The sequence below is a fragment of the Rhea pennata genome, chromosome 17 (assembly GCF_028389875.1).
Source record: "Rhea pennata isolate bPtePen1 chromosome 17, bPtePen1.pri, whole genome shotgun sequence".
NCBI lineage: Eukaryota > Metazoa > Chordata > Aves > Rheiformes > Rheidae > Rhea > Rhea pennata.
The window spans coordinates 16,514,784-16,541,907 of NC_084679.1; the positions used below are offsets into that span (position 1 = coordinate 16,514,784).

Here is a 27,124-nt window from a genome sequence, read left to right on the forward strand (position 1 = left end):
AGGCAGCAAAAGCTGAGGAAATAGGAGGAGATCAGACGGGCAGAAAGACAAGAGGCAAGAAGAAGCCTTAGTCAAAGTGCTTTTGAGCCTAGATCCTCCTACCAGCAAACTCAGCAAGGCCTTTGTGACTTCACATGCAAAGCTGACAAGGATCAGGACCCCAGATGATACTAGTGTTTCAAAACTACAATGCTTCAAAACTACAGTGCTCAGATCAGCAACAGAGACACATAAAATATCTGCTCCAGGATGTTTCAAAATGCATTGAGCTCTGGGAGAAGGCTTTCACATGTGCAGGACCTAACACAGGGGACCTCAATTTCTGATCACTCCTTTACAAATGAACAAAACAATTCAGGCCATCACACACTGTTGATGCCACTCTGCACCCTGCTACGGCTCCTAAGAGGCTGAATCCAAGCTGACACATGCAGATTGGTATGTCTAACAGGTTAGGGGTTGAGAGCTTTGCATGGGAACGATTTGAAGGGTTTTTGCAGAAAAGAGAATCTGCAAAGTCCCCTGAGGACCAAGGCAGAGACAGGCCAAGCACTGCAGGCAGAGGATCCCAAAGGTGTCCCAAGGGACACAGTCAGAAAGGCTGCTGCAGCAGCAGCAAGCAAACCTTAAATATTTCCCCAAATCTGCATTTACCTCCATGTGCCACATGTCTACTCATGTCTACTGGCTACTTCACATCTGCCTCAGGCCAAATCCCACCGCTGTCACTCTCTGAGCTGGAACAGAGACTCTGGCAGCTGCCCCCCTGCGCCTGGAGTGCTGCTGGGCACGGAGGGGCTCCAGAGGCAAGTCCAGTGTGCGAGGACCACAGATGATCTGCCGCACAGAGCTTGCATGAGCTACTAGCTGGCCAGCAAGGTAGCAGGGCTTGAGTTTGTGCTGCACAGTAGCTGGGATCATTAGGAGCTCTGTCAAGCTCCCATTGCAGCAAGGGACAAACCCCTGCACAGCCCAGGGTAGGATTTAACCCTTGAGCTGTTCTACTGTCAGCTCTGTCATCACATCAGATGAACCTCCCCTTCTCCCCCTCCCCAGAAAATCCTCTCCAAGCAACAATTTTTACCAACCTGGCAAGGGCTGGCTCTTCCCTCATCAAATCTATGCACAACTGTATATCAAGTTGCCAGCACAGCATCTACCTGCCTCACCTCCTGGGAGCAACAGAGAAGCCTTCAGGTGGCCTAGTAACAGGAAGGGCAGCAAAGCTCTTGAGGCAGAAGGAAAGGAAGAACCTTCCTCTTCCACAAAGCAAAGGCCTCTCCAGACTCAATGATCTGGGGGACAGCAGAAGAGACTGCTTTAAGTAAATAAGACTTCATTTTAGGCAAAATTCACCAGCTCCGCAAAGCTGGCAAAAAGCAGGGCAAAACAAGTCAGCTTATTAATGGCAGCACAAGCACCAGCCTGCCAAAGGAGCTTCCTGAAACCACTCTCCCTTCCACCTAGACCTGCTTATAAACTCCACAGGGCTACAGTACACTAAGCATTGCTGCTGCTTGCAGAGGTGACCCCCAAGGGTCTCTTCCACAGCTTGCTCAGGGATTTATGGTACCAAACACACTGTTAGCAGATGTACACTCAACACTACAACAGCATCTTAGCAAAAGACGACAAGTGCATTAGTTGCAAGAACTACTTTCAGCCCAGCCCTCTGACCATGAGGGTGCAGTGATTTCCTTGAAAGTTTGCAAGGATCAACAGCCACACTCTGAGCAATGACATAGAGTCCAGGAGACAAGCCGTTAGTATATCCTCTTGTGCAACATTTCCTCCTGCCAAATGTCCAGCACAGGAATCAAGTGGCCCTTGCAGCCCATCCAGCGAAGTGCAGCAGCACCTGCAAGAGGTGCTCTGCACTGGCTCCATGGTCAGCCAGGATCCAGAGCCAGCAAAGAGATTTGGTGCCCTTCTTACTAACCTGTTGCCTGCAGAGAAGTACCTGATGCTCAGCAAGTCATGCATGAGCCAGCCTTGGGATACAGATGATGCAGGATGAGAGCAAAACATGTTGCACAGAAAAGGGAGCAACTTTCCTTAGTAGATTTGCTGAAGTTCCCCTAACTTTCACCTTCCATGCTGGAAAAGCTCTTTGAAGCATTTGCACCATGGAGAAGCCCCAACACATGCCCAGCAGCTGAGATGGGCTGTTCTCACTGATGCAGTGGAGCACGACTCAGGTCTGAACAGGCTGGGAAAGCCCACAGTGAATACATCTGCAGTTCCTCATCCAGGGGGTGTCTCTGCAGGATACAGCAGCGCCTGCATGCTGGACAATCCCCTCAGCTTCTCCCATATGGAGTCACACAACACAGAGCCAGGATAAACTCAGCCCTTCTGGTTCCTGGAGTGAGAATCGAGGCTTCCTGCTGTAACTCGCGCATCGGCCGTGGTGCCCCAATGCCCCCCATATCCCAGCTCCAAGACTGCCACACACTAGCCCTGCCCAGGGCACTTCAGCGGCGACAGTAGTGTTGCAGCACACCAGGGCAGCCAAGAGGATTTCTTTTCTGCTGAAGTCACCCATGAGCGGCTCCCAGGCTGAGCTCACCCTCATCATCCCCATCTCAACACTGCTAAGTGCCAGCCCAATTCACCACCCTCCCTTCACAGGGCACGGCTGTTTCAGGAGAAGCCAGGAAAGGTGAGCGGCTGGGAAGTCGTCAACCTCTGCCAGGGACATATCGCGTGGCTGTTACCTTACCTCAAGCAGGCAATGGAAGCACCAACAGGAAACCCGAACCATCTGTGCCACCACTCATACCGCTTGCTCTGCTTCCTGCATTTCAGCATCTCTCAGTATTTTGTATCATTTCATCCCAAACAGCGACAGATTTTACAAACTGCTCAGGACAGCAGTCTAAGCCCTGCAGAGCAATGGAGTAGGGAGCTCATCATAGCAATCTACAAACGGTTTCATTTTTAAGCCTCCCCGCTCCGTCAAGGGCTTTAAACTCTAAAACTCATAAGAGAGTCCTTCCTTGCTCAAGCGTTTGCCTTCCAAGGCTCCGATCTCCTTCCATAGCCATCAGCCATCACTGTCCAGACCTGCGTCAACTGGTCTCTGCCTGTGACGCAGGCCAGCAAAAGGGCGATGAGTCCTGTCCGAGCGGAGGTGTGCAAAGCAGGCGGATTTTCATCGAAGGTGCTGATCTCACTCTGCTGAACAGACAGCGCTCTCAGCTGCCTGGCTTGGACCAATCCTGGCGTGGATTACCATGAGGCGAGGGGACATGAACCCCAGGCTAAACTTCAGCATCTCCGGTCATTGCTCCTTCATTCCTTCAATCCATCACAAACTAGCACAGCACTTAAACACTGAAAAAAATTGCACTGAGCTTTCTTGGGAACAAAGTCTTGAAATTCAGCTTATAAAACACTTAACAGGGTGATAGCTAAATTTAGTTACAGATGAAGCTGATCTGGATTGTGAGCAAGACATAGCCACAAATCTGTTACGTTTGCACAGCCATTTTCGCAAAGGTCAGCAGACAAGAGGCTCAATGATGAACCAGGTATGTACTATAAAACAGACTAGAGACCCTGCTTGCAAGCTGAAAGCAAACAGAAAGCAATTCCCAAATGAGCTATATGACACAGGCGTCAAGGTTAAGTGTATATACCCGTTAAGGGTATGGCCTTCATACAGATACAATCATCACCTTCAACACAGCTGCATACCTGCATCTAGCAGAGAGATTGCCCACACCACAGTTTCCTAGCCACTACTGAGCTGGAGAGAGGCCATATCACATCCCATACGCCGAAGCCTACCAGACACTGCACTGAACTGAGCAATCGCTGCCCCACTACAGCTGCTAAATTCCAGCAGTGTCTTTGTTTCACAGATGCACTGCCTGAGCTTTCATCTCCAACACTGTCTGAGTGGGTGTCGGGACACATGCTGACTCTATCCCAAGTCCAAAGTTCTGCTGCTTCACTCAGAGATGAGATGAGGACAGTCTCCTTTCCTATCTCCACCAGTGCCACAGCCAGAGGCAGGAGCCTTAGCAGGTATGTTGACTGATGTGACAAAAGCACCCGACACATTTGCTTTCCAGTCACCACCGCACCATTTTATACGCGAGGAGGATGTTTGCTTCTCCTCAGCCATCTGTTCCTTGGGTGCTTCACAAAGCTTGCCTGCATGCAAAGAGTGACAATGTCAGAAAGCAACTGTTTTTCATGCCAGAAATAGCCAATCTAAAGTCCTTGAGTTCTGCTGGGATTTCATTTAGCCACTAAAGACAACATGGACAATTATCCATGCAGCACACAAGCTGGGGCAGCTGCTCCTCTGGCCTTGCCCCTATCTAGAAGCAGCCCACTGTCCTACAGATTGTTACTATGGTGCCAGCTCCACTTGACCCTCAACTGTGGACCATTCCCTCATGCACCCAAATTTACAGCAAGAACTCTCCTTGTCCAGGTGACAGCCTCTGACCACGATGTGCTGTCCCAAACTGTCTCCAGTAACAGTCCTCTGCAGCACTGATACATAGCAACAAACACATTAAAGTAATCCCCAAATCCACGTCCAAGGAGGGAGATCCAGCTTCTCCTCACTTGCAGAGGGGATGCAGCACAACGTGCCATAGCTTTTGCTGCAAGAGAGTAGCTAATCAGACTCTGAAAGTCCAATTGCCAAAGCTGCAGCCTGCAGCTCGCTCTTTGAGACCACATCTTTTCCTGGCACTGACACAACATGGAGTCAAGGTTTAAGAACACTGGCCAAGATGTTCTCAACTTTGCAAGCAAGCATGTTTAAAAAAAGAAAAGCAGTCATCCCAGAGAAGATAAGGCTAAGAAGCTGGGCTGCTTAGTCATCACTGAACATTTCAGCCGGTGCTTACAACTCATCTTCCTTGCAATTCTGGCAAATCACCAGCAGTTAATGATAAAAGGAAACTCCATCCATACGCAGTACAGATGCAAGGTCCTAAGGGGAAGCCCAGTACTGCCTGTGACTTAGTAGCATAAGAGAACAGAGATCTCCCCTCCTCCAGGGGTAGAACAATTCATACAGCGGTCCTAATGCAGTGTTGGATGGTGGGAGCATATATCACAGTAAACACTGCAGCTTCCACAATGATAAGACAGAAGCCAAGGTGACTGGTGCTATTTGCCCAAGGCAGGACTAGCAGCCTTCGCATTCATCTTCTCCAGGTTGGAATGTGAAAAAGGGAACAGGGCAGTTCTTCCCCAGGTGCAGCAGCTCTCATGGCCTGCCAGAGACAAGACCCTCAAGAGCAGGTCTGTGCAGGGAAGTCCCAAGGAGGTCCCTGCAAATTATCTCGGAGAAAGAGGCAAGATGCTGCCGAGACTCTGCCTGTAAGGAGGAGATGCAAAGCCACGTTGCCAGCGTTGTGATCTATGCCAGAGCCCTGAAGCAACAGCAAGCATGGGCAAATTTAGCAGATTTCACACATTTGTCACGGCAAACAGCAGATTTCACAGCTTGTTTCAGACTAAAAGAAATGTCAAAGTCCTGCAGAGTATTTATACATCTGAAAACTATCATCCCAGGTGACCTGTGTCCTTATCAGATGAGAACCTGACATTCTTTCCTGTGGGGAACTGTCGCCCACCTTCCAGAGCACACAGCAGCAACGCTCCCACGCTCTCTCCAGATCTCTGGGATCTCACAGTGAGCAGACAGTCAATATTAGACACACTGAACAGAGAGACTAACTTAATTAGATTTCAAGTGCCGACTGTCGTGCCAAACCAAACGATCGCACTGGGGTGTGCCAGATTTCTGCCACTGGGCTCTGAATCCTGGGGGAATGACAACAGCCTCACAGGCTGCTCTCTCCAACAATTCCACCACCTCCAAGGAGACAGGCCTCCAATTACCCCAGACAGGTGCTGAGGGAATGCATTTAAGCCTGCCATCTGACCTGCCCAAGCAGTCCCAGAGGAATGGCCCCCACGAATCTAACCGCAAGAGCAGGGTCTGGGGAAGGAAAAAACCTACCAGGGAAACACAGGCAGTTCTGGGGAGCGACATTTGCTGCTGGCCATCTAGATGTCTCCTTTGATGGCACAGAACCACCACTTCATTGCCCAGAAGCTACATAAGAGATGGAAACTGCCAGATGTGTTCAATCATCTCTTTTAAGGTGAATTATACAGCGAGAGCTGTTACCTCGTTGACTGGAGCAAAGAGCTTCTCACCATTTGGTGCCTCAAAGATAAGTGCTCATTTCCTTCCTGGATTTATCAAACCTAGGGATACATCTGCACTATTGCTTACCAAAGAAAATCTCTCTGAGGGTGATTTCTGATTTGCTTCTTTAGCTAAGTCTTATAAGCTTTGAACACATTAACACTAGGTCTGTGCTCCAGTCACACAGCATGGAATAGAAATTAGCAACTTGCATTTAGAGCAGCAAGATACGCCCAGCTTTTGCACCAAGAGAGGGTTAACTTCTTCCTCCTATTAAAACACTCTGATCAGAAAACTAAAGGGAAAATATAAGGAGCAGAAAGAAGGAAGACGAGGGTCAGCCTGAATCCCAAGATCATCTTGTGTAAGCAATCGAACTGCAAAGAGATGTGGTTTTGAGTCTAGCCATCCACCACAACAGCGCTGTTACAATGCAGCCACCAATGGGGCCTTAGGACAGCCTGTCTGGACGCCATCAGAAGCAGTGACAGAGAAACACCCCGCTCAACGTAGGCTGTTTAAATGACAGCAGATCTGTATGAAATCCTTGGAACGACTCTCAGCCTGCTCAGAAGTATCCTTGCTGCTCAAAGCAGAGAGAACGCAGGCACTCAGAGCGCCACTTTTCTCAATGGCAAGTCTGTAGGACTGGTGGCAGGAGGAGAGCTAGAAAGGAGGTGCTGGACTGAGCCCCTCACTAGGTCAAGAGAGTCATTCATTAGAAGCATGAGTGTGATACTGGCCATGAAAACTAGAAATCATACAATATATGATCATGGCAAACTAACAGCTTGCAGAAAGGGAGAGGAAGGAGAAGAGATACCACCAAAAAATAAGGCAGAATTGCATTAAAAACCTGTGGGGGCAGGAGGTGTGGTTCAGATGCTGAAAAGCATCCCACCCTCTGCTGCTTTTCTTTCCATCCTTCTAAACCACACATTGGAAAGAAGACCGGATGCAGGGAAAATTGGCACTACAGAAATGCACAGACACAGGGAAGTTCACTACTGCCCCAAAGGGGAGCATAAAGACACCACAGCACCATGTGGTCCACCCACCTCCTGGTGATCTGAAGGCACATGCTGCACTCCGGTAACATCAGCATCTTGGTAAGACCCCAACTAGCGACCCGACATCCCAGGCAGGATCTTGCTCCCAAAGCTTCTGGGGGTCCCATACAAGGAGGTGACCCATCCCAGGTCCAAAACAACAGAGGTAGCTCAGGGCTCAGGGACCCCCTCAGTACTACGGCAAGAGCCTGCCTGCAGTAAGCGCCGTTACAGATGTGTAATCCACCCCCTTGCAATAAAGAGAGGATTAGTGTGGCAACAGTGGCAAATCCTTCAACACAGCTGTGTTAACAGAGGTTCCTTCAATCTGTTACCCACGCAGCATTTATGTAGGCTGCAGAATCCATAATCATCACACACTAGGCACAATAAAAGGAAGTATTCATTATGGTTCTGAAAGGCAGCATAAAGGAGCCAGCCCCTACCATCGGCGACACGCCGAGCACTGCAGAGGGGCCCAGCCTGCCCTGCTGCAGAGCAGCGCGGGGGCCAACTGCTCGTTTCGTTTACTAACACAGCCACAGGCACACTCCCTTCCTGCCACAGATTCCATGTGAGTGGGTGGCTGACAAAGTGGTACAGCAGTGTATGGAAGAAACTCACAGCATGTTGCTTACTGAAGGGCGTCCTGGGGGGTCTTCACCCTGATGCCATTGCTGTTCATGGGCTACAAACCAAAGCAACACCAGCAAGGACCTTTGTCAAGAGGAAGATGTGGGGACTGGTTTTCAAAACTTTGCTCTCCAACAGAGAGCCAGCATTTGCTTAACGCTTCCATGTGACAGTAGCAGCCAGCAGTGCTGTCCAAATTCAATCCTAAACCTAGGGGGGGGGGGGGACAAAGAGAGACACCCTCCAATAGATGTGCCAGAGGACTCAGCTTGGCACAGCATGCCACTGCGCTGCACTGTGCTGGGAGCATACCATGGCAGGACAGAATACACATTGAGAGCTCAAATGGGACTTTCATACCATTCACCAGGAAGCCCCACAGAGCCTGGTTGCCAGAGAGCCCAACACTCTTTTGTGCAGTTTCACTGCTCTTTTGGGAGAGCGCTCACTTCTTTGGCTTCTTTTCCATGTTCTTACTCCCACCACTCGGCTTCCCTGCCGCAAGCTACCAGCAGCATGGACTATCCGTTCCCCGCACGTACAGCCCCCTTCTGCCAGAGGGCACCAACCCTGGAAGCTCTGCTCCCTGCACAGGCCTCTTCCCCTTTCAAGATGCCACTAGGAGAGGCCACTGGAGTTGTTTCCTTCTCCTTTGCTTCCCCAGACTACCAAAATCATTGCAGCAGCGTAGGGACCTTCACAGAGACAGGTCTGCAAAGCTGCAGAGTCAACAGCGGCAGAGCAGCAGGTCTCAGTGCACTGCCCCATCACTGGGGAACTGATACCTTGGAGCAAAAGACCCTTGCTGCTCCCCAGTTAGACTCATTTCAGTGGCATGGGGCAACATTTCTGCCTTCCCCTTGGCTTGCCATGCCTTCTGGTAAATCCAAAATACCCTTATGGTTAAAAAGCTAAGCTGGCTTGTCTCATCATGATGCTGCTTATTTCAGTTCTTACATTTGTTGAAACTTTGTAGGGGCAGGAATGCAGTTTGTGTGGAATACAGTTTCTCTTAAGAGTGCCTGGAGGCCTAAGTGCAGCCTGAGTACACTGTGATAGCTCTCTCCAGCAAGCGGCTATAACAAAGATTTAAAGAGTTTCTTGTCTGACTTTGTCTTTTCTCATTCATCCGATGTAAAAAGCGCCAGAATTCAAGAGCATCAGTCTCCAGCCCCACAGAGGGCAGCTGCGACGCCAGCATGCGACAGCTAGCAGCAGAGTTTGCTGGTGGGCAGGCCTGACTCCATTGGCTTTGTGATCTGGAGGAAGCCACTTCTTTCTGCACCTCAGTTTCAGCCTCATGTAATATGCCTAACTGCACTGTCAAGCTTGCAAACTGCTCTGTGGCTGCCTGGTGAGAAGTGCTGGATGAGGAGTAGTTATTTTTACAAGCAGTTCATCCAGCTGAAGCATACCTATTACTCCACTCATCTCCAGCACTGACAAGCAGAGGTAACTTCTTTCTGGGAAAATGTGTGAAACAGTAGTGCCACCATCTCAGTAATCCTTCAAAAGGCACTGCAGGAAGGAGGACCCAAAGAGACACGTCATGTGCCACAGTGCATCTGCCCCTGGTGAAGAGCCAAACAAGGCCTTTGGGACACAGCAATGGGCAGAAGCAGCAAAGGGATTAATGACACAGTTACGTGTCACTTTACTATTAGCCTTCCTGTGTCCCCATCCTGCCCTGGAAGTGTCAATAATGACCATGCATAGCAACAATGCAGCTGCCTGCACAACTGCAGCGCTTGCCATGGCCCAACCATGTGTCTTATGGGCCATAGCCAGATTCACTTCCTAGAAGAGCAGACAGCATATTGAGGGCACTCACCTTGCTACAGCTGGTGCGTTTTTTGGAAACATCTTGTCTCCCAATTCTGCATAACAGCTGACTAACACCATCCATTTTTGATGGCGTCACTCCCATCTCTTACGTCCTAACCTCACTGAAAAGCAACCCTTGTTATACAACAGCTGCCTGGGCAGAAATGCTCAAAACACTCTGCCGGAACTAGACTAGAAAAGTTATTATGCTGAGCCCAGAACTGGGCAGGGCAGAGCTTCCTGGTGTAGAGAGAGGCATCCTCTGATTTGGGTTGCAGAAATAGCCCCAGTCTCCTTCTAACATGAGTCTCCAAAAGGAGCTTGCAGGATAGAGGGTAAAACCTTCAGGAGAGGAGGTGAACATGGCACCTCTGCAAAACACCACACTTTGGAAGGGAGATGGAACAGGGAGGCATATGCTGTCCCACTGCTCCCCCAGCCAGGACCCCAAGTCATAGCGAGGGCCAAGAGTCATTTTCATGACTTCTACAAGCAATCCATCTGCAGGAACACCAGCCAAAAGCCCCCACCGGTATGTAAGCTCCCTAGACATGCATGAGGCATGAGCATAGGCACTTCCAAAACAATCTGGCTAGGTCAGAATCTGGTTGCACACATCCACAAATGGTGAAGAGGGTGGGACAAAGCCAGCCTGCCCCAGGTCCTCGCTCCCCTATGTTGCTTAGCAGGCTGCCCAGGAAGCTCCTAGCGCCGAGGAAGCTGCAGAACTCTGCATGGTGCTGAAAGCAAGCAGTAAGGGCTCACCAAATGATAGCAAAACTATGGGGAAGGATGATGAGAGGAACTGAGGGATGTTGGAAAAGGGGAAGGTACCGCCTGTTTAGACCAGTCTTGTCAGAGATACCCTTGTATCCTCTAAATTAAAAAAGCATCAAAGGGTGTTTCTGAGAAAAGTACTCTGCCTAGAGGCAGCTTAGAGGCCAGGAGGACTCTGCACCTCCACTCTCTGGTTAACAGCACCAGCAGCTCTCCCGGAGCCCAGGGCCATGCCCTGAGCTGTATGCTTGCAGACTGATTCCTCAGAGCTCAAACAAGTCCCAGGCCACCCTTTCCTCCCAACAGCAGTGGAAAGGCAGCAGTGGGCATCAGGGTGGTCTCACAGCTCCACTCCTCCAGCTCACCATGCATCCCCACTCCCAACTGCTTGTCCTGAGCGACCACCTTGCAAGGCAGCATCATCTCACCTCCTTCCCTGAACACTCAGGAGCTGCTCTGACCATGCCCTGGACTCCCCTTCTTCGGCAAAGCAGGAGTCAAGGAGACCATGGCAGAGTGGAGAGAAAGAATAAATCAACAGCAGAGAACTGGGGCAGTGCACCCTGGGGAAGAACCACCTCATGGCAGCCAGGCGCAGTGCCAGATTGCAGGGAAGCCGCTCAGACCCCTCATTGCAACTATCTCATCTGACAAGGATTAGGTTGGGGTTAGAGATTTAATTCTGAGGCCACGGGATTTCTAGGTCTGTGACATGGTTTTAGATGTGCTGATTAGAGTAAATATCATAGCGCAGCACAGATAATTATATGGGCTCATTACAGAGAATGCATGGAAGAACGGGTCACCACTGCAACAGTGTCACAGGGGAAGAGAAATCCTGCCAAACCTCAGGGCTGTGCTTTGATTCTATGCACTAGGGTATCTGCGTGGGGTCGCAACAGGTGACAGCATGGGCAATCCCATCTGAAGCTACTCTAGGGACCGAAGCTAGTGTTTGCTAAGCACAGTGCCTGAATTAACTCTGCACGGTGAGGATGCACAAGGCAGAGGTTCCTCTGGTACCCTGCCAGCCCCTGAGCAGCCCCACAGGCCATGATGGGCTTGAAGAGAAGCAGTGCCTTGGCAGGCATTCTTCAACTTCAGAGCTACCCAGGGCAGTCCAGGACACAGGAAAGGAAAAGACACCCCGAACTTGCAAGTGAGTGGAGATGCTTCATTTGTGGCACACGCTAGGTTGATCTGGCTTGTGCCTGGTGTAGCCCTCTAGGCCATGCAGGAGGTGTAGTGGGACACGCGGCACAAAAGGGAGCACAGAAGCTGCCCACGGGGCCAGTTAGGACATCCACAGCTGGCATACCCACCCTTGCCAAAAAGCACTCCAGCTGGCATGTGGCAGTGAGACCAGCTGTGGCGAGAAGATGCAGTCAGGCCCATAACCACCAGATTCTATGGAGCGAAGTATAAACATGAGGCATTCTCCTCCCGCAGGCAGAGAAGACAATGTGCAAAGGGAGATGTGCTACAAGCAAGAGCAAACAAGTTGACATTGCTGTTTCAGAGGATGCTCAGTCTCATTTCACCTTAGCAGGAGCACATCTGCTGCATAGCATTGGCCAGACCTTGCCACCCACCTCCAAGCAGCACATTCTCATCTGGAACCAGATGGAAGCACCTCCCCAGGCTGACAACAAGCTTAGTGCAGGAATCCAGCTGGGTTTGCATCAATGCAACAACCTTGCTCTGATGACAACTGCGCTACCTTTAAAACACATGCAGTAACCTCAGTGTCTAACTGGGGAAGGGTTGTGCTGGGGAAGCAGAAGCTACCAAAAAAGCCTGGCCAGAGAAGCACTGATGCAACCCCACACCACTCAGCCACAAATGCTGACAGTGACTCGTTTCTCTGTTCGAAGCAAAGAGGGAGTGAGTAGCTCAAACACAGGATGAAGAATTACTAACGGGTGAGGAAGCACCAGCAACAGGATCTAGGGCCCTTCAAAACAGCACTGCAGCCCTATGTACACCGCTGCCTATTAACTTTGAATGTCTGAATGAAAAATTGCTTAGACGCATACACTTGTTTATGAATCACTGCAATAAGTCATTAAAAATTATACCGGGGCGAGAACTGCCCTCCACTGCTCAGTGGGGAGTCTGGAGTAGCTCAGAGCATGTGCTCAACATCAGAGTCTGATTTAATATTGAAATAATTTTCAGGTTACGAATTAATCACTAGGAGTCATAATGCCATCGCCAAGGGAGCACAGGAGTCTTAGCGTTTCATTAAAATAGCATCGAATTTGTGCACCGCCTCCCATGCAGGGTGCTCAGAGGGCTGCAGGAGCGCAGCCCGCAACAGCCCTAGGGAAACACTCCCTGCCTCTTGCAGCAACGCTCCCCTGCTCCGAAGCTGCCACCAGCGGTGCCTACAGGGAGAGGAAAAATGCACCCAAGTGAGAATGGCGACACCTCCTTTCCATAGCCAGAAAAGGAGCAACAGCGCCAACCTGCTGGCACTCAACAGCCAGGCTCCCAGGTGCACACGCGCTCACTAGTGTCTGGGTGTCTACTGTCTCATTAGTGTCTGGGTGACACTAATGCTGTCACCCAGCCCTGCCAGGAGCTGCTTGCATGTAGCATGCCACAGGGAAAGGCTGGGATGGGTGACACCAGCAGAGCAGGTCCTGAGGGCAGGAGCAGGGCAACAGACGCACAACCACCAGGCAGCTCTCCGAGATGTCCTTGGTCTGCAGGTGGCCTACAACAACCTTTCCATCCCTCCTCAGATTCACGGCAAGCCTGGCTCAGCCAGATACACAGACATGGGAGACACAGATTAAAGTCACTTCAGCTAAAGCTCAGATTAGGTATGGCATTAAACGCTTAACCTGGGACAGCAGCTCTGAGTGTCAACAGCAGGGCTGGGATGGCCCCTGCATCAGCTGCATGTCCAGCTCCAAAGGTGGCAACAACCACTGAGGCCATGCAAACCCGGCCACCCAGGCATAGCACCCAACTGCAGGTGCCTCCGTCCAGCAGATCAGACCACAGAGGCTCCCAGGGGCAGTGGCTAGCTCTTTGCAGAGGTTGGCTCCTTCGCCAGGACCGCTGGTGCAGGGCCACCTCTTGTCAGCCTGCACAGTCGGTCAGGCTTTGCTTTGCCTAACTCTTCATCTGGCTGCCGCCTTTGGCTACTGCCCACGTGGCACTCGGTTCGGGTGCAGAGCAGAGCCCTCAGCTCCAGGAGTGAATCCTGGAGCAGTTCCACAGTAGCCGGAGAGCAGCCTGGAGGGCTGAGACAGAGAGAAATGCTGATGGGAATCCAGAGTGGTAACAACATCAAGGAATAGGTAACAGAGATCAAGTTAAACCAGGCCTCCTTCCGGCCTGGCTTACAGTGCTCTCCCCTCAGCAGCTTCTGATTTACTGTCATCTGTTCCACCACAAGTATCTATCCTTGGCAGCAATCACTGGGCAGCAGCCAATGTGTTTTTGAGAATCTAATCAGGGAGCCCTGCCTGTCCACTCAGTGCCCCACCGTGCAAATCACAGCAGCAAAGTCATTCCCACAAAGCAGCCGAGTCTCCAGGTCGGCCGCCCCCACATAGACGCACTGTTTTGACGTGGACTGGATTGAAAGTCCTTTCACATCCTCGGAGCTCTATGGGACAGTCTCAGATCCTGCTAGAGGTTCAACTAAACAACCCAAATCTATGGCAGGGCAGTGCCTTCCCTACCTCTGCTATTCTCTTTCACCACTTTGCAGAGAAAGAAAGAAAGGAGACAGTGGCTATCACATTGTTCAATAAAGTTCATCTGTCTCCAAACTTCACTGTAGCAAATCTATTCCCATTAAAAAAGCTATTTCCAGCAACACCCACAGCATTTTGAGCTCTTCCCAACTCCCAAATTGGCTTCCTCAATGTGTTTGCAAGGCCCTTTTGCCTTCTGTCTGCTGCAAAATTATTAGAAGGGAGCTTTCTTTGCTCACTGGAGAGTCTACACAACACAACGTGCTGCTTTTCATCTCTGCTCCTCTAATTATCCTTTTAATTTGTTTCTTCTTATTTTTACGTACCTCCCACTCCTCCTCCGTGGCAGATTGCAACTCACTTTTCCATGTCTGTTTCTCACAGCTCTACTTAGAGTGGTCTTCTCTCTGCTTAGCCCTAGCGTGGCTGAAATGCTGTTGCATGTTCTCACCATAGAATCATGCTTGTTATTATGCAAGATTTAATAATCAGGACAGGAGTGGAGAGAATGGGCAGCTTACAGAGGTCTAGGCTCAAATTTTGGCTCCACCATAGGTCACCTTTGGGCCCTTGGGTAAATCACACAGTTCCTCCAAGGTTTGAATCCTCACCTGTAAAACAACTATCTGGCACAACCTGCTCTCTTCTGTCTCTGGCCAAACCTACCTCTTCCATCTTGTATGTCACTCACACAGCAGAAACATGCACCACTTTCTCCTCTACCATGCCACCAGGTTAAGCCAGGAAAGATCTTCCAAAGAAAAAACACTCCTCAACTGTTCGAGATAAACCAGGGTGCTGCACAGGGCTTGCCAAGTCTCCCATAGTAGTGTGCAGTGTGTTTACACCTTAACAGCAAAGTTGATTTACGTACATACGTATTTATTTATTTCTACTTGCTTGATGCTCTTCCCCATGGCTCCAGGCACATTTACACAATTAGATCATACACAGATAGATGGAAACCGCACACATATAATGCACGTGGCCAAGCAGCTCTGAACACGCTCATTCCTGTCACAGAGAGCAAAGCAAAGCCTCCCTGTGAGAGCACCTTCTCTGCCCATCTCTCACTCACCAGCAAGAGCAGGCTCATCACCCAGGGAATAGAGGGACCAGGGCACAGAGCACAGACACACCATCAGCTGGGAACTTGCGGAGGCCACAGAAAGCAGCAGGCACAAGCACGTACACTGTGTGACCTCCTTGACAGATCAGCTGGACAGCCCATCACACACTGCTCATCTCTAGCAGGCCAAGGCACAGACATGAGCAATAGGATGGCCTTTGAAAGCCAAACTCTGCTCATCAAGCATGGATTAGAAAGAAGCCCACTCCCATGTCTTCTCACCTTGAGGCTGCCTTCTGCTTCATCTGGACTGGATGGGAGTGAATTAGTGCAGTTTGCTGTGCACCACTCACGCCAGTTCCCAGCTCTGCCCGTGTTGTGACCAGGGGCACCACGTGGAAACGGAGCATCCACAGACTGGAACAAGCTTGTCGCTCCTAGCTGGGATCTCTCCGACTAAAAAGACTGGTGCAAGGGATGATTTGATTTCTCCTGCAAGGAACTACAGGCCTGTCAAAAGCATCTTGTGCTCACTTGGGATCAGCAGCCCCGAGATGCCTAAAGAGTCTGCACAGACTCACGGAGAGTGTATTTTCACCTACTGCCAATGGCTTGATGCCACATGCTTTTCTTTAGCAATGATTAACAATTCAACATGGCAGATTTTGGTATCTTTCTACCGCATCAAGTCACCCCCCAAAAAGGAAAATGGTGCCCACCAGGGTCTTCCCAGCAGTTCACAGAAGTCCAAGGCATTATGCCATGCTAAAGAGAACATAAACTGAGGCACACAGTGTTCATGGGATCTCTACATATTCAAAAGCCATCTGGACACAATCCTGAGCAACATGCTCTAGGTGACCCTGCTTGAGCAGGGGAGTTGGACTAGATGATCTCCAGAGGTCCCTTCCAACCTCAGCCATTCTGTGATTGTATGAAACGTGGCAGTGTCTGAGCATCCAACAGAGTCTGCCAAATCCATGACCATCACCACTCCTCTGCACCTAGCACAACAGGCTGAACTACAGACCTGCTAGAACATCATAACAGAAGTGATTAATCACAACAGGTAGTGATTAGTCACTACCACTGTATAGCCGGGAGCTCCAGGTCACCAAGAGAGAATGCAGTGTTAGGCTGCAATGGTCTCCCTCACTTCCAGACTCCCACAATTTTGCCCACTGCTCCTTCTCTGCCTTCCTTAGAAATCAATCCTTCAGGGAACCTGCCCCAAATTCCCTGGGGGACTCTGGTCTTGATCCTGCCTCTCTTCCCACAGCACCTTACTTCTCAGGACACTGACCCTAAAGTGATGGTCTCATGAGAAAGCAGAGAGGTGAAAACACCACCCCAGATCTGTCTTTCTGCTCCCGTCCTGCCTTCATACACATTACCATCTTTTCTCTTCTAACTTCTCCACAAGAGGCTTAGCCACAAGCCGAAGTGAAAAAGAAGATGCTGCTAAAACAGATCTCCTTGACATCCACCCGAAAATGCCACAGACCTCTTACCTCATGTCTGCTTTAGACGTAGCCAAATCATGTTGAATTACTGCCATTTCTTGCATTTTCATTTCAATGCATTTTCATTTTCTGCATTTTCATTTTCTGCATCACAGCACAACAGTTCTGTGATGTTTCATACTACCCAGACAAACCTACACTCAGGCTCTTATCTCATGTTGCAACTACTGCACCCTCTTGTTTGGCCTAGGCAGAGCTAATATTGCCCTGCTCGTCTCCATCCAAAAGGCCATTGAAGAAGTCCTCTGCAACAGCAATTTCCTGGCCATGCTGCTTTTTCTATATCCCTCTACTTCATTAGTCCTCCTCTGCCAACAACATCGAACTCAAGATGTCCCTCCAGCCTGGAGGGCTCTGGCTGCCACCTCTCCTGTGGCACCAAGGGCCAGTCGTAGCTGCGTGCCACTACACAATCCTCACTTAGATGACTTTCACAAACTCTGCCACAGGGAGAGCTCTGCACGAGCACCCACAAAGCCATTCCAAAACACCATCTCTGGAAATCTTTTTGCCCCAAAACTACAAAATCTGGAGCACAGGTTGGATCCAACGAGTGCCACAATCACCTCTGGGCTGTGACGCTGGACTTTCGGCCATCGGGCAGCGCCCAGCAGAGCTAGCTCCCAGTTTATCACCTGTCTTACTAGGTGCTTTGGCTGCTGTGGATGCTAAAAGCCAAGCAGCCTGAGAAAAGAGGTTAATGAATGCCCCCCCTGCTTCTGGCATAAAGCCAGGAAGAGGTTTGTGTTTTTTTTTTTTTTTTTTAATCTTTAAAACAACACATTAGCTTTTGCTCTGGGGGAGAGACAGCTCAGAGACAGCACTGCTCCACTCACAAGTCCCTGAGCTCTGCTGTCATTTATCATATATTATTCCAGGTCTGACAGGCTGCTTTTTTTCCCCCTCCTATATTTTTATTTAGTTTTATCCAGAGCATTTGGGTCACTCTTCCCCTCCCCAGAGAAAACAATGCTGCTCCTAAACGGACGCTCCCCTGCGATGGGGCAGACCCACACCCCCATCAGAAGATGTTGCCAGCCCAAACCACCAACAACAAAAATCAGAAAGCAACGTCATGCTGCATAAGGGCAAAAAGTAGTGACTGACTGGCCAGAAAGCAAGCCCAGCAGCCAAAAAGCCTGTTACACCCTGAGCCTCTGCTGTGCTGTGGGGACATTTCGGAGCTGCCCACCAAGCGAGGGGTTGTCCCGGGCCAAGTAGGCTCACATCCCAGCAGAAGTGGGGGTAAAACAGCATGCCAAGCACTTCAACTTTGAACCCTCTGTCGGGCCCAAGCCGACCCCGAGCTGAGACGCCAGCCCCTTGTGCTCTGCTCCGCTTGCAGAGAGCCCGGGGGGGACTGCACGGCGGAAGGAGACTTCATGAACAGGAAGAGAATGGGGAGGCACAAGGGGGAAAGAGCAGAGGAGCAAACGTTTCACACTGCGAGAGCAGCCCCACAATTCGCAGCACGCCCGCGCTTCACTCTGCACTTACGTTGATCATAGCATTGGAGGTGATCCGGAAGAGCGTGGCTCGCTCGTTCACTGCCTTGATCTTCTCGCCGCTCTCGGCGGGCAGCTTCAGGTTCTCCAGCTCGCTCAGCGAGCGCTGCAGAGCCGCCCCATGCTTCGCTATAAGGTCATTGCAAGTGCTCAGGTCCTCCAGCTTGCTCGAGAGGGTTTTCAGCGTGCCATGCAGCTCGCTCTTGTCGGACTGAGAGGCTGGCTCCTCGTCACCCGAGTCATCTGCAAAGGGGGGGATGGAGAAAACACTGTTTCCATGACTACCCCCGGACTGCGCGCCTGCCTCTGCTGCTGAGGCAGCACACGGGGACACCACCACCACCTCCTTCACCTCCTCCTCCTCCTCCTCCTGTGCAGCGGCCAGCGGGCAGCAGCCTCGCGGGTGCCCACACAATGCCCTCCCCGCCGGCTGGCCTCAGCCCTGGGGCTCAGCCTTGGGCAGCTCTCAGGGCCACCAGCTGGAGCCCCCGAGGAGGCATCACGCTGGGATTTGGCATGGGCCACTCTGTCTCAACGGCCAGGGTGGGGGGAAGCTGCACGGAGTGGAAATGTCCGTTTTAAGATCTGCAAAAGCAATGAAGAGAGCTCCCTTGCAGCGGGGAAGGACATAAGGCCAACATCCCCCACGGGCAAAGGGAAGGCTTCTTCCTGTGACTTCCAGACACTCGGGTGAGTTAAAAACCAAAAATCAAGGCAAAACAGAGTAGCAAGCATGACACAGTGGATTTCTTTATGCTGCGTCACACTGCCTCCCCCCAGCAGGTGGGAGAAGGGAAAGGCTCTGAGACACGGCACTGCCCAGAGCGTCGGATATAAGCCAGCATGGAGCAGGTCTACAGAGGGAAAGGCTGTGGGCGCTTCCCGTCAGGGTCAGCTAGAGACATGCCAACACTGGCCTGTTTTACCAGCCATGCTTGCTGCAGGCCTATGACCTCCACAGAGACCTCGTGCCCCTCCTGGGATGGGTCGCCCAGCTCAGGGACGGGCTCGATCGGCTCTGGTGCACTGGTACAAGCAGGCTGCAGTCCCATGCTCACCACGGGGTCCTTGAGGTTCATCCCAGCCCCTGGTATACACCCTCCAAACCAAACAGGAGCAGCCTGTTCATGGCAGCACTATGACAAGCTGGTCTCTAGTAAGGGCAGGAGCAAGTGAGCACAAGGTGAGGAGCTCAGCTATGAACCCCATGCGGCACCATGCTTCCGCTGAGACCTTCAGTTCTGCAAGTCAACAGTGGTCAAGCCATGAAACCGCTGCAGAGAAAGCACCCACCCGCATGGGCAAAAAAGCCACATGGAGAAAAGAAGTAACAAGCAGCCATTCAAAGCTGGTCTGCAGCACTCCGGGTGCAGCCAAAAACCACCAAGGCAGCCCAGCCCCTTTGTTTCTCCTCCTTTGGTCCTCTGGTTCTTGGATTAGAAAGATATAGGAACAAGCAAAACCTACCTCCAGGGCAGAACCAACGAAGAAATAACCTACAGAAAGGCAAGATGACTCTCTGCTGGCAAAGACCAGCTCTGAGAGAGGGGCTAGGCCCTGAAATTTGTTTATCTGGTGTTTAGGGGCAGCTATTGAAGGGAAGGCAAGCCAGGCTCTTCAGCCAAATCGCCTTGGCTTCAGCACACCAGCAGTCTGGGCAGTAGGAGGCTCAATCACTGCTGCCATCCAAGATGTCCTACACCTCACACCAACCACAAACCAGGTGCCACATTTTGGACCAAGAAAAACATCACTGCTCCTCCACAAGGCGCAAATCTAACAGAAGTATTTCAACATACAGGATGAATTTCTTCCTGTAGTTAGTCCTTTCTATCCAGCAAACTGATAGGCTCTAGGAATGAAGAGAGAACATGTTCCCTAGTGCCTGCAGCATCTTTGCTGGGACTAGAGGACCAGGATGCCTACTCAGTCGAACAGATGAAGAGATGCCATGATGTTGCAACGAAAGGACCTTGGAAGTGCCTTGGTTATAATAGCATGTGTGGCACATTGCTTTTCCATGTTGGGATGAGAAGAGAGAAGCCCATACTTGGCTGATACATGAGTGGGATCTTTTTATTACTTTTTTATTCCTAGCTCATTTATAAGACCTTTCAAAATGTTGTATTCAGAGTGATGTTCAGCCATCACTCAAAGTAAGTACATTGATACTACAGCTCCTGGGTCAGCTACGGGAACTGGAAGAGAAAGAGCCCTTCATTTAGCAGTATTGAAGCTGCGTTTCTACTACAAAAATCAGAACAATCTGGATAATACAAAAGGACAATCAACCTGGAGAGTCAAAACAGTGGTAGAGCAGAGCATGGTGCTACAGTCTGGAGCATGCTCAAGATGCACAGCACAGAGTCACAGGAGCAAATAAGTCCAATAAACCCCCTGTAATCACAACAACGCCCATGCTCACATGCCGTAAGGGCTTAGTGGACCCCAATGGTTGCAGCCACTTCCGCAGTTTAAAAAAAAAAAAAAAAAAAAAAAACTCCTTGAGGAGCTACAGGATCAAATACAGTAGGCAGATCACCCAAAGTACTTCAGGTCTTGCTTGCACCAGCTGTCCCAAGTTGTGGAGTTTAATCCTCTTAAATATGGACAGCGGCCTGTGTCCACACATCTGCTTTACACACTGAAGGTCCTGGGTTCAAGTCCCAGCACCAGGAAATTTTTGGGAGGTTGGACTAGATGATCTCTAGAGGTCCCTTCCAACCTTACTGATTCTGTGTGATTCTGTGTATGTGAATGAGACAATTTCGCCATTCCTAATTAATTAAGTGTAAAATAGTGAAGACAAAGGGTATTATTTAAAACATCAGCAGACAATTAAAACAATGACTAATTCTTAACAAATTAAGCTCAATCTGCAGAAAAAATAATCCAAAACAGAGCATCACTGCAAGGGAGAACTCCCAAGAGCAGAAATTCCATAAGAAACAGTAAGTAGCAAATCAAACAGAAGTTTACAAAATATGGCTGCCAAATTTAAGTAGAGACTTTGAGTACCTGGTGGGACAGAGGGAGCTCCCAGAGGGCCCACAAAGAGGTAGAGTCCAAACAAAAATAGCCAAGTGTGAAGGCCCAGTGGAAAAAACAAGTTTTACCCAAGCACTGGGTACCTCAGGAACGACCACAGAAAATGCCACTGGACAGCGTGGCAACCAGAAGGAACGCTAAGCATGTGAGATGGGATGTGTGGAAGGATAGCTGTGGCTGATACACCTGAGGGCTGTTCTGCCATTCAGAGAGACCTGGAGAGGCTGGACAGCTGGGCAGAGAGCAGCCTGATAAAGTTCAACAAAGGCAAATGCAAGGTCCTGCACCTAAGGAAAAATAACCCTAGGCACCAGTACAAGCTGGGGGCTGACCTGCTGGAAAGCAGCTCTGCAGAGAAGGACCTGGGAGGGCTGGTCGATGACAAGTTGACCATGAGGCAGCAATGTGCCCTTGTGGACAGGAAGGCCAATGGTTTCCTTGGATGTATTAGGAAGCGTGTTGCCAGCAGGTCGAGGGAGGTGATCCTGCCCCTCTACTCAGCCCTTGGGGAGGCCTCATCTCGAGTACTGCCTCCAGTTGTGGGCTCCCCAGGACAAGAGAGGCATGGAGCTGCTGGAGAGAGTTGATGTATGGCTATGAAGATGATCAGAGGGCTGGAGCATCTGCCATATGAGGAACAACTGCGAGAGCTGGGCCTGTTTAGCCTGGAGAAGAGAAACCTGGGGGGGCATCTTATCAATGGGTATAAGTCCCTGAAGGGAGGGTGTCAAGGGGATGGGGACAAACTCTTTTCAGTCGTCCCATGTGACAGGAAAAGTGGAAATGGGCAGAAATTGAACAACAGGAAGCTCTGCCTGAATGTGAGGAGGAACTTTTTCACTGAGAGAGTGATGGAGCACTGGAAGAGGTTGCCCAAAGAGGCTGTGGAGTTTCCTTCTCCAGAGATCTTCAAAGGCTGCCTGGATGCAACCCTGTCTAACATGCTCTAGATGACCCTGCTTGAGTAGGGAGGTTCGACTAGATGATCTCTAGAGGTCCCTTCCAACCTTACCCATTCTGTGATTCCATGATCATGTAGGGGAAGGGGGGGACTGGCGGGACTGGGAAAACCAAACCTCTTGGTGTTATACGGCTAGACTATGATGCTAATCAGAATGGGTACAATAGAAACAGGACATATGGCCCAGAGTCAAGGCTTATCCAACCCAACAGGATTTACCCCAACTGCTTAAGAAAGATGGGAGAGCAAAATAAAAAAGGCTCACTGGGAAACAGGACACAGCAAAACGCAAGCATGTCTTACAAGAGAAAGCTTCAGGGCATAACTTACCTGCACAACCATTTGATCCATTCACAACCCAGCCCTGGGCCCCCGAAAGGCTAAGAAGCTGTTAAGCTGCACATCAGCAAGGCAACAGCTACAGTTGCTGGGATAAGGCCAGCATTTTGAAAACATTCAGTACCAACAAAGGCCTCAGGCTCAGAGAAAGGAGACAAGCCAGGGGAAGAGAAAAAGGAAGATGCAGAATTCAAAGGGCATCAGGAGGCTGTCCAGAGGTACTGCAGCAAAGGACATGGGCTTATGTCGCAGGCATCTTATAGTGCAAGCTTCAAGAGACCCAGCAAAAAAGTTTAAATCTTTTTTTGCCCATACAAAAACTCACTGAGACTTCCCATAAGTTCCTATTTCTGTTTCAAGCACGTCTAAGGAACCTTTCATCTCAGGGCAAGCCATGGCACTCTGAGTCACTGGCACCATCCACCTCCCAGTGTTCTTTGAACGCTCTCCTTACGTCCGCTCCAAACGGGTGCATTTGAAGCACAGAGCATGCTGCACGGCGTAACATCTTGGACGCTCTCTGGGGGAGGCACAAGGAGGCATGCTGCCGTTACGGCCACTCAGAGCCATCTCTCTGCAGCCTTGCAGGGGAACCTCAGGTGGAGGCCTTTACCCATCCACTTTCATGGTGTCCCACACAGTATCCTACAAAAAGCATCCTCCTTTTGCTGTCAAGTATGACACAAGCTTTCACCTGAGCTGTTTTCCACCCAGAACTTCCACCTTGGGAGGCTCCAGCTACAGCCACTGGCTTTCACCTTACTAAAAACCTGCTGCACACTCAGCATGGGAGCTGCAACACTGCCCTACCATGTGGTACTAGGCTGATCCAGGACACCCTATCAGTCTCCCAGGATGACACCATGCCCAGCTCTGAGCAGAAACACAGCAGGGGTTAGCAAGCCACTGGAGCAGGCAAGCTGCAGGAAGGGCTCACCAAGAAGCTCCCTGCGGCTGGTGACAGCTCAGCAAGGGCAATCAACCCAGGGGCAGAGCCACGTTCACAGGGTGGCATGACCCAGCCGCCGAGGCCAATTTCACTACAAGGGAGCCAGTGCTGGCAGGGGCCGCACTGGCTGGCACCACACTCATAGGGATACTGCACACAGCTGTGGCCAGGCTCAGAACCAGGGAGCTTCACTCCCACACCAACATCATCTGGAGCATCCAGGGCTCCAGGCTGCTCCATGCAGGAAAGCAGCCAGCACCTTCCAGGCTTTGCTTTCGCCTCTAGCTAATTTGAAAAGATGGGCACGAAACAGTGAGGAAGCCATGCACATCTGGAGCTGTTGGAGATGTGGCCTGGGAGAGCTCATCCAGACCCAAATGGTGCCCAGGCTTCACTCAGGGGCTGGCAGGAGGTGAGACAACAGAGGGACTGACCCCTGAGAAGGGCCAGCATTTACACAGTGCAGGAAGTGCATTAGCATGGCTATTTTTCCCAAAAAGCTGGACTAAAAAGCTCACAAGAACACTGCTTCTTGGAGGACAGAAACCCCCAAAAGTGGCAGAGAACCTACGCAGTGATGCCTGTCCAGCTACAAAAGCCACACATGCACCACACTCCTGCTGCGATCGCTGCTCTGATCCTCCCCCAATCGCAAACACCCACCACAGCAGAAAAAGGTGCAAAGCACTGTGCACCACCACACATCTCAACAGCATAGGCATCTCTCGCAGGCCTTTTGCTCACCATAGCACGTGTGCCCACAGGAAACAGCTCAAACAGGCAAACTGCATGCAGAGCAGCAATGGGATGGCGGCGGCATTATGCAGGAGAGCTCAGCCCAGCCCAACCCATCCGTTTCCAGTTTAAGAGTTCCCTCACTGCCTCCAGCATCTCCATTTGAGCACTTGCTGTGAGCATCTCCTGCAGCCTCAGGGGCACGCTGGCACCAGCAGGCCTGTGGCAAGCTACTCATGCTCATACAAACTGGTGGGAAGAGCCTCTCTTCAGTACACAGTCACATCCAGTCACTAATGAATCCAGTCATTAGTGGCTAAATGGTGTTTTATAAATCTATCAGAAACAGTAAACCCAGAAATTTGCTCATGGAGAAGCCAACCATCCTGGCTTGGTTTTCATCACAGATACCAGCCAGGCAACCATTCCTATGTCAAAAAATACCATAATCTCTGAGTGGCTTAAGGCCCAAATGGACCTCATTTGGGCTTTTTCTGTTCATCTGCAGGAGGAACAGACACTGGTGATACTTCTCAGGTCCAATCTTGCCCGTTTACAGCAACTGCTGGAGGAGTAGAGAAAGTGCAGGAGAGCGTGATATCCCCTTCTTGTGCTGTCTCAGTTGTTGGGGACACCTTGGCACCCAGCATCTGCAGTTCAATCCCTAGCCCAGCTGCTCACCCCTGTGTCACCTGGGCTTTTACATCCACAGATCTCAGCTCGCCCAACAGCTGCAATACCGACCTCATACCAGTGCTCTCAGGATCACTGCACTCCCAGTTGCTGTTTTGAGTTGAAAAGCGCTCCACAAAGGTCACTATGAACTAATTCAATTGCAGGGCTGCATCCCGGCCCCTGTGGCCATCTGCACCCGGCTCTCTCTGGAGCACAGGCTGTGCAGCGTGCCTCCCTAAGGATGGACAAACCTGAACCACAGCCTGGGGCTTTTGCCCATCATTAAAATGCTCCGACTCAGGGACAGCTCGCTGTGCTGTGACAGCAGGGCTCCATCCATTGGCAAAACGTTATTTCCTCTCCTTCGTTCCTTGTGCATCAAGGCTGCTGTAATGATCTCTCCTTGTGCATTCAGCTAAACACAGCAAACATGAACATGGCATGGCCAATTTCTTTTTCTTTTTTTTTAACCACTACACAGAATTACATAAACACCCCAAAGCCCAGGGAAAAGAGCTCCCTTAGTGCTGTGAGGAAGCACCTGGGTCAAACCATGACAGTCGGGTGACACTGTCCTTTCGGGCAGAGTTAGCGTAGATGAATGTTCCTCAGAGGAAGCTAGCTCAGAAGAATATTCCTTTTCTTCCCTCTTATATAATGCAGGCAAATACCAAAGCTCAGCAAGACCCTGCTCAAATCTGCAGGCTCAAAGATCACTCATCAATAACCACCTTAGATAGAAATCACAAAAGAGGAGAAAAGAAATGCTGCAGGATGAATGCACGCTGCTGAAAAAGCCTGTCAGCTCGCAGGAAGCATCCAAGAGCAGGGCCACTTGCACAAGCTGCCCCATCCGCCTAACTGCCTGCCCCAGAGCTGGTTTTGTTGTCAGACCGGGACCCAGGTGAGCCAAGTAGCAGGACCCCACATTCATCCACCTTCTGCCCTTTCAGGCCTGAATTGTGCAAATCAAGAAAGGGCCTTTCAAGCTCTATGTAGGCTGTGAAGTCCAAATGGGATTTTGAACTTAGACCGGGGGTCATGACGTGCACGCAGGAGGAAGCAATGTGCAATACCCAGTCCTGGAAACTTAGGCATGCACAGCATGGAGGTTGTAATGCTGTCCCTCACCCACTATCCCTGTACACATGTCCTGTAACCCTCTGCCTCCTGCCACCCAGGTCACACAGGAATAGGGAACAATTATATGCAACTATGCATGCGAGCCACAGTAAAATTAAAATATGCCAAATAACATAATTTGCTGTAATTAGCTCCAATCAGAGCATGAGAAGAAAGAAACACAACACTCTGGTTGCATTTAAAACCAGAGCAAGTTCAAGTGCAAAATGTTTTTGTAAAAAGCACCTAAACAACCCTCCCATCCCCTTGCGGTGATCCTACCAGGGCAAGCCATTAAAAGCATCTTTGAAGATCAGTTTCTAATCTGCAGCCACAAACACTGAAATATTGTCATGCATTGAAATACTTTTGAACACTGCAATACTTTCCTCATTACTGTGCTGCCCCCCTGCAGCACCAACAAAGGCCACATGAGATTGACCGAGTCCCCTTAAACAGATCTCTCTCGTTCCTCAAGTAACCAGCAACCTTTCAGATCTGCATCAGCTTTCTGGTGTTGTTCCTAAGAGCATCCCACAAATCTGAGTGGACGGAGCCCTGTTTTCATGTAATTTCTATCTAGTACTTTATGTGCCAAAATGAAGATCTGAGTCCAGCAAGACCAGCAGTTCTCCAGCTGATGTCTTGGTACCACCATGACAAGCACCATAAGAGGAGCCTTCCCATTTGTCCCAACAGGATGGCTGGGATTGTAGGGGATAGGGTCATCTGTTGTCCGGACACCCCACACTGAAAATAGGTCATTGGCCCACTCTCTGCCTTCGTTTCTCCATCTGGGAGAAGGCCTGGACCTAACGAAGCCATCTCGCTGAGCCAGTGCAAGACCCTCTTCACTGTTACAGCTACTGCCAATGCCTATTTGTGAAGCGCTTGAAGAGAGAGGAGAAGCAAAAATTATTCTAACTGCTGAAGATAAATAATTCACTCATCCAGAAAGGTGAAACAGCACAAGACACTGCCTGCAGGTCTTCCCTTTGGATACGGCCAAATGCTG

At 50.4% G+C, this 27,124-nt stretch overlaps 1 protein-coding gene across 7 annotated transcripts in view; it reads right to left on the reverse strand.

The window, feature by feature from the left end:
- The window catches only part of OSBP2 (oxysterol binding protein 2), a 157,713-nt gene that overhangs the window by 35,737 nt on the left and 94,852 nt on the right, over positions 1-27,124 (reverse strand). For all 7 annotated transcript variants that reach the window (XM_062590052.1, XM_062590051.1, XM_062590054.1 and 4 more), the window contains one exon: positions 18,273-18,523. In XM_062590052.1, the coding sequence (XP_062446036.1) occupies positions 18,273-18,523 (251 nt within the window). The remainder of the gene's footprint in view (positions 1-18,272; positions 18,524-27,124) is intronic.